Below are 7,341 nucleotides of genomic sequence, written 5' to 3' on the forward strand. Positions count from 1 at the left end.
AGGGGTCTGGGGGGACTTTGACCAGCCCCCTCCTACCCCAGGCACTACGAGGAGCCCTGGGGAGGTCCATTCCCTGTCCCTTCCCTCCATGCTCCCCCAGCTCTGCAGAGCCCAGCCGGGCGGCTGCGGGATCGCCCACCCCAGGGTGTGCTGAGAGGGTGCCCAACCGGGCACCACTGCACCCTGCCCAAGCCTGTCCCAGTCCCGAAGCTGGGGTGCTCGATGCTACCTCGGGATTCCCAGCCAGCACTGCCAGCTTAGCCCCACTCCAGCACTGGGGATCCCTGGGCTTGTCCCAGCCCAGGAGCAGCCTGCAGCAGGGGATTTCTCTGGCTGCGAGCACAAGTGTGGGGTGCAGGGCCCTGGCACTGCTGGCTCAGGGAGAGGTGCAGGCAGCAGGACCAAGCACGTTCCCTTGGGCACTGCCTGGGATCGCCCTTCTCCTCCATGAGCCACAATGCATGGGAGGGCCTGGACAGGCATCCTGCATCCCCTCCCTGTCACTGTCCATCCTTCCTCTGCCACACACCACCCCGCTGTGCTCTGCCCACTGCGGATGCCTGGAACCTCTCTGCAGACACACCAACACCTCTCCCTTGGGGGACGAGATGAGATATCAGAGATCCCTCTCTTTCTGACGAGCTGGAGCAAAACTAACCAGCAGGCTCAAGGGGGACAGGCAGACAGGCAGACGCCATGGTTGCGCACACTGCCCTCAGAGCAAGCAGACCCCTGCCTGTGCTCTGCCAGGGGCTAAAGCCCCCTGCACTCCAGCCCGCAGCGGGGAGCGGTGGTGGAGGAGGATCTTGCACTGCCCCTCCGTGGCCACCACGGAAGGTGCAGGTGGCCCCAAAACCCAGCCAGGTGCCTCGGGGCTGGGGTGCCGGCTCCTCGCTCCAGCAGAGCCCAAGAAACAGTCAGAGGGGTCTGCACTGCCTGTCCCCAAAGAAGCGTTCACCCTGTGCCAGGCCATCTGAGGGCTGCCACAGACCCCTCAGAGCAGCTCAGTAACCCCCGTCCTGCCCTACTTTCCCCAGACACCCCACTCCTGCACCCAGTCCCCAACCTGTGCTACCTCTCATGGGGCCAGACCCTAGCACAGAGCCCTCGGGGTCCTGAGGGGGCACAGCCTGAGCCCACGCCTGGGAATGGCCCACACGAAGGAGGAGACAAGGCAGTGCTGCTGTTTGGGCATCCACATTTATTACATGGCTGGGGCAAGCCTGGGGCTGCCACTCACCTGGGCCCCTCCGGTCAAAGGCAAATGACCCATCCTCCTTAAATATTGGTTATAAAACAAATTTCTTTTTTTCCTTTTTCTTTTTCTTAAAAACCCCATCTCTCTCTCCATACTTTTTTTGTCTTTTGTATTTGAGTATAAAAGTGGGGGCGGGCGCTCCGCCTTGCCTGCCGCTACCTCCGCAGGCTGCGCTGTGCCTGCCGCAGCAGCGTGTCGAAGTCCAGAGAGTCAAACTTGCTCTTGACGGGGGCTGGGTCGAAATCCTCCCGGTTTGAGTCTGGAAGACACGGGGAGAGGCTGCCTTGAGCCATGGGGACACTGGCACAGTTCCGGCCATCCCCACAGCAACTCCTTCCCATCTCACTTCACGTGCCAACCTCTAGACCCAGAACTGGGCTGATGGAGGACCGGACCTGGCCTCCATCACAGCACTGGAGGGACGGGGAGCCCCATCCAGCCTCCCCTCGGGGCAGGACTACCCCAGACGTGGCCCTGCCCAGCCAAGCCTCACTGACCCCAAGGATGGGGACCCCTACACCGCTGGGAAGGAGAGAGGACCCAGGGTGCCACCCCCCAACTTGGGGGCTGCGCGACTCACCCAAGTCAGCATAGTTCCTCCTGCAGAACTGCCGGCGGCCGCCGAAGCACAGGTCGAAGGGCTGCTCGTCCGGGCGCCGCAGCTTGTGCCCGCTCTCGATGGCGGCAAAGGCTTCCTCGGCATAGCGGTAGGTGACAAAGCCATAGTTGTCCCTGGAGCCGGAGAAGGAAGGAGATCAGCAGCAATGCAGCATGTTTGTCCCCGCTTGGTCTGCACCGTCCCCTTGAAGAATGGGAGAAGGGCCAAGAGGAGCCATCCCTGGGAAGGGGCTGCCCCCACAGCTCTTACCCCTCAGAGCGGAAGTGCAGGGTGCACTCCTCGATGTCCCCAAACACAGAGAAGCGGTGCCGCAGCTCCGACCGTGTCATCCTGCTGGGGATCTTGCCAATAAACACAACTCGCCGCTCCTCCTGTAGGCAGGGATGCACCGTCCCGTGAGATGGGAATGGGGGGGACTCGGCATCTCTGAGCCCTCCCGGTAAGCAGGACCTCTCGCACAGAGCGCCCTCCCTGCATCGCCACCCATGACACCATGCCCTGGCCAGAGCCTCCCAGCAATGCTGCCTGCCAGGCTGCAACCTCACAGCTTTCTGAAGTGATGGAGGGGCTGGGGACCCCCAAATCTCCAGCCCCAGCTTCCCAGCCCTCCAGCACTCACTATTGCACGTTCCTTCTGGAGGATCCTCTGCCTTTGGTAATGGTCCTGTGCATCGTAACTGTATCTGGCAGGGCAGAAACCGGACACATGAGCTACAGGGTCATGAGGGTGCCAGAAGAGAGTGATGCTGGACACAAGGGAGATACTAAAGGAGTAGGTCCACCCCTGCCCGGGACACAGGAGGCCAGGAGATGGGTTGGGGGGAGCTCACACCCGTGCAGGGTGGCCACGCTCACCTTCTCCGCCTGTTACTCCTCCTGCGAGGCGAGGGGGAGCGGGACTGGCTGCGGGACGTGGACCTGGATGAGTAGGAGGATGTTGATGATGAGGATGAGGACCTGTCCCGGGACCTGCCACATGACCCACAGCTGGAGCGGGAGGAGGAGCTGTGGGAACATCTTGAGCGGTACCTGGGGGAAGGAGAGACACAGCTCAGTGCCGAGCCCTCCGCAAGCCCAGCACCACAAGGCTCCGGAGAAGAAAAAGACCTCCATCCTCTCCAAGGTACCCAACACCCCACTCGGACAGGACCCATCCCCAGGGTGAGCTGGGCTATGGAAACCTCTGCCCAAGTTTGCCAGGGCAGTAACGACGCTACAGAGATGTTGCTCCACTTGGCTCCAAACACTGCAGCAAAAAGGGAGCAGGCTCATAACAGGCACAGCCTCCGAAGAGCAAGAGATAGTCATGGGGGAACCGTGCAGCACATGGCTGCGACCAGGCAAGGGCCCAGGAGGGGCCGGGGCTGCCGTGCTGAGCCCCACACCGTGCACAGGATGACACTGAAGCCATCACATCGGCGTTGCACTCAACAGCCATGCAAATGGAGACCACACGTGCCTCCGACCACACCGAGGGCTGTGGCATGCACCGGGACGGGGCTGGGCTTCTGTGCCCACAGCCTCCTGCCTGCAAGAGCTTCTCTGGCAGGTCCAGGCAAAGCTTAAGGGCAGCAGGACTGAAACCCCTCTGGGATCAAGCTGTGCTGCCTCCAGCCAGCAACAGTGTCCCTCTCTAAACATGCTGCCCATGGGTGATTCCCGCCATAGGCAAACCCAGGCCACGAGTGGGGCGTGCTGCCTGGTACTGCCACATAATTCTCCTGGAGGACAGCGTGTCAGGACAGCAGTGCATGGGGACATTTCCCAGCACAGAGCCAGCCGCATTTGCTGGAAAAGCCAAGCCAGACAGGGCCAGTCCCTGAGCTGCGCATCCCTGGGACACGGCACTACATTCATGTCCTCTCCAACTCCAGCCTCCACATCTATTGGCCACCAATGGAGGGGCCTTGATTGGACAAGCCCTTCATGCCCAGTGACCTGGGATGTCTCCAAAACTGGCTGAACGCCCAGGGAAGGGCAGATGAGGGATCACTTGCCAGCTCCAGTGCCTCCCACCCCAGCTGGGACAGGCTGTGCATCACTCAGATGCACAAGGACTCCAAAAGAAATGCTTCCCACAGAGATCAAGCCACCCCACTTTCCTACGCAGCCACGTCCACAAGGAGCACAGGGAACCCCTAAGGCAGCCAAGCCAGACAGGTTTTTCTCTGCTTGCCTCCAGCAGCCCCCTGCTGCCATTGTGGCTCCTCTCATTTCTACACCTAAGGTTGTAACAGCTCCACAGCACAAACACCAACAGCTGCCTTAATACCCCAGCAAACGCATCCAAAAGCCATGGTGCAGCCAAGGACTCGTACCACAGTGCTCCAGGAGGGGTAAGGAAGCCTGGCTCAGAGGTGGCTTTGCAGGAACACGTGCCTAGACGTGGGGTTCAGCCAGACGCCCACTGCGCTGGCAGGGTGTCACAGCAGTTCCCCCAGTCTCTGCTGCTCACAGCAAGCCAGGCACCCCTTAAGGGGGGCCACAAGGACAAAAAGGTCAGATACGACCATCAGGTAGGTCCATAAAGAGGTGTCTGGGCACCCTCGCAAAAGACCGGCCACCAGGCAATTGGCCAAAGAGCAAGCAGACCGACACTCCACCGCTTACCTTCGCCACCGCTTGGGCGGTGGGGAGAACGACCGTGACCGGGATCGGGAGGATGAGGATGAAGATGAAGATGAGGATTCGCTAGCTCCATCCGAACTGGAGCTGAAGGAGCGGCTGGCACGGCTCCTGCCAGCCCTCCAGCTGCCAGCAGAGGGGCTGGGCGAGTCCCGGGGTCTCCGGTAGCAGCGCAGGGACCTCTTGGCAGCAGCATGGCTGGGCTGGGCACTGGGAGTCCGCATCTCCTGGTCCCGGCAGGGGGATGCGGCTGGAGACAGGAGCACCGAGGTGGGGGGGCTGCTGCACCCGGCGGTGGCCTTGTTGGGGACGCTAGTCCGATAATCCAGGGGAGCTAGGCAGGCCGTCCCCAGGGGCTCCTGGCTGGGCCCCACAGTGGTGGCGGGGGCTGGCGGGGTGGGCTTGGGTTGGTCCAGCGTCCGTTTGGTTAAGGAGGAGATGGGTTTGATAGTGATGTCCCGGTGGTGTTTGACGTTCCAGCGGGAGCCGCCCTCGGTGGGGGGCTGTGTGCCGGGGCTGCTGTTGCTCTCCAGCCGCGCCGCACCTGGGATGCAGTAGTCGTGGTCTCCCGAGCAGACGTGGCTGGGGGCTGAGCTGGCAGGGGCCGGCGCCAGGCTCTTCCCCTGGAGCTTGCTCTGGAGCAGCGGCTTGGCTTTCGTCAGCTTGGCTGTCTTCTGGGGCCCTTCCTGGGGCACGGACCCAGGCGACTTGGCCTTGGCCAGCAGTGAGACAGCGGGCAATGGCTTCCAGAGCTGGTGGGGGGGTGTCGCTGGGGGGGTGAGGCCTGCAAGAGCACCAGAGGGCTTTCAGGAGCAGCCCCTCGCTGCGACCCGCCCAGCTGGGGCTCCCTCCCGGCCCACCTGCCCTCAAGCACCAGGGTCTCCCCCAATGCCACGACAGCCCCTGCCCAGACACGGCGGGCTCCCCTGCCTCACCCCGGGCACTACCTGCCACGTTGGCCAGCTCAGAGGCCTGCAGGCTGTCCGGGGGCTTCCTGTCCTGCTGGGTCTCGGGCCTGAGAAGGGGAAAGGAGCTTTGTCAAACACAGTGGCCAAAGCCTAGCCCCAGTCCCCATGCCTGGGGCACCTGCCAGAGCTACCCCCCTGCCCGACAGGGGGAACAGAGGATCTGAGAGAGCTGCAAGGATGGAGCTTGCACAGCCCGGTCACGCCCATCACTGCTCCCCCCAGTTTTTCCCCCTCAGTGCCAGCTCTGACCCCCAGCCCAGTGAGGAGCTCACCTCCTCCTGGGCTGGTGGATGCAGCCCCAGCACTGTTTGGACCCTGCCGGAACCGAGAGCTGCCCCATGCCCCCGCTGAAGGCAGGGCTCAGCCCTCTGCCAGGCTCCACACTGGGGCACTTGCTGTGGAGGGACCCACCCGGAGCTCCCCGCCGGCCGCCTGTCCCCGGCGGGGTGCACGGCGCCCTCCGCCTCCTCCTTTGGCTGAAAAGAGTGTGTGGGTGAGGGTGGCGAGAGGCTGGGGCTGGAGGGCAGGGGACAGACCCTGCATACGGAGGAGGCGGGACGGACACACAAAGCACCCCGGGCACAGCAAGGGAGAGGTTTCACAGTGCCCCAACCCAGCTCCTTGCAGAGAGCTGCTGCAAGTCCCCTTTCTTTCCCAGGCTCTTCACCACCCCCTTGGCTGCCCCAGGAACCCCCGGCCGCTTTCACAGTCCAGGAAAGAGATGGGGGCAGAGACACCCCCAAGGACAAGGCACTCAGGCAGGGTAACACCAGCCCACACGCAGCAGCGTCCCGGCCTCCTCGCTCCCACCCCACCACAGGGACCATGGGCAGCCCGGGGAAGCTGGCGTGGCACGGAAGGAGCCCCGCAGGGGACAGCACAACACGCCACAACCGCACCTTCAGACTTCTCGAACTGCTCCAGCAGGCTGGACAGGTCGGTGGCTTCGATTCCTGGGCCAGGGAGAGAGCATGGCAAGTCAGGTCAGCCAAAACCCTCCCGGCACCACGGGGATGCACCCCGGCCCCATCCTCCCCCTGCAGCAGCCTCCTCAGGTGACAGGGCGAGCACTGGGGAGAAGCAGCAGCAGAGCCTGCAGCAGCTCCAAGTCTCCCACAGCGGCAACAGGAGCACCCAGCTCTGCAGCCCCAGGAGGGACCAGTTTGGGCACAGCAAGCCCAGACCATCCACTGGAGGCAATGTCCTGACAGGGTGCTGGAAAGAGACTGCAAGCCCGTGGGTGCAGCTTTGCCGCCCTCACCCCGAGAAGTGCCAGGAACCGGTCCCGCTACCTGGGCTGCCGGCAGCACCACAGCCTCACCGGCTGGCGACGCTCAGCCCAGCGCCCCGCAGCCCTCCTGCTCACCGATCTCGCTGATGAAGGCTTGCACGATGTCCTTGCTGCTGTCACTGGGCTGCGCCAGGCTGAGGAGTGGCTGGTGCCTCCATGGCCGTGCGGCGGGTGCCTTGGTGGGCAGGCTGCTCTCTCGACCCGCTTTCGGTGGTGGTGCTGCAGCCTGGGAGGTGGATTTGTGGCCGGATGGCTCCTGCCCAGCAGCTGACTTGGGGTCCGGCAGGGCTTTCTCCACTGCCCCCTTGCCCGGCCCCGCAGCCTCCTCCACGGCGTGGGTGCCAGTGGACTCCCCAACAGGGCCAGCGGCAGGGGACACCTCCGCAGGGCAACGGATAGCAGCTGGGGGGGCCTTTGGGAGCTGGGTGGGGATTGCAGCCTGGGGCTCCTCTGGAGGCTGGGTGGGGGCAGCCTGGGGGGCCACGGTGGGCTGGGCTGGAGCTGCAGGAGGGACCCTGCTGGGCTGAGCAGCAGCAGCCGATGGGGCTGCCAGGGGCTGGGCAAGGGCCGGGGCCGGGGG

The 7,341-nt window shown here is 63.8% G+C and overlaps 1 protein-coding gene across 1 annotated transcript in view; it reads right to left on the reverse strand.

Annotated features, from left to right (window-relative positions):
• Positions 1–1,184: 1,184 nt before the first annotated feature.
• PPRC1 (peroxisome proliferator-activated receptor gamma, coactivator-related 1) overlaps positions 1,185–7,341 on the reverse strand; it is a 9,729-nt gene continuing 3,572 nt past the window's right edge. Inside the window, exons 4-13 of the mRNA XM_019471680.1 lie at positions 6,837–7,341; positions 6,365–6,423; positions 5,882–5,937; positions 5,450–5,517; positions 4,488–5,286; positions 2,733–2,906; positions 2,497–2,560; positions 2,127–2,248; positions 1,839–1,990; positions 1,185–1,517 (exon numbers count right to left, since the gene is read on the reverse strand). The exon at positions 6,837–7,341 is cut by the window's right edge and continues 2,247 nt beyond it. Of these exons, the coding sequence (XP_019327225.1) occupies positions 1,414–1,517; positions 1,839–1,990; positions 2,127–2,248; positions 2,497–2,560; positions 2,733–2,906; positions 4,488–5,286; positions 5,450–5,517; positions 5,882–5,937; positions 6,365–6,423; positions 6,837–7,341 (2,103 nt within the window). The 3' untranslated portion in view covers positions 1,185–1,413. The remainder of the gene's footprint in view (positions 1,518–1,838; positions 1,991–2,126; positions 2,249–2,496; positions 2,561–2,732; positions 2,907–4,487; positions 5,287–5,449; positions 5,518–5,881; positions 5,938–6,364; positions 6,424–6,836) is intronic.

Source organism: Aptenodytes forsteri, unplaced genomic scaffold, assembly GCF_000699145.1.
Source record: "Aptenodytes forsteri isolate BGI_AS27 unplaced genomic scaffold, ASM69914v1 Scaffold15, whole genome shotgun sequence".
Classification (NCBI taxonomy): Eukaryota; Metazoa; Chordata; class Aves; order Sphenisciformes; family Spheniscidae; genus Aptenodytes; species Aptenodytes forsteri.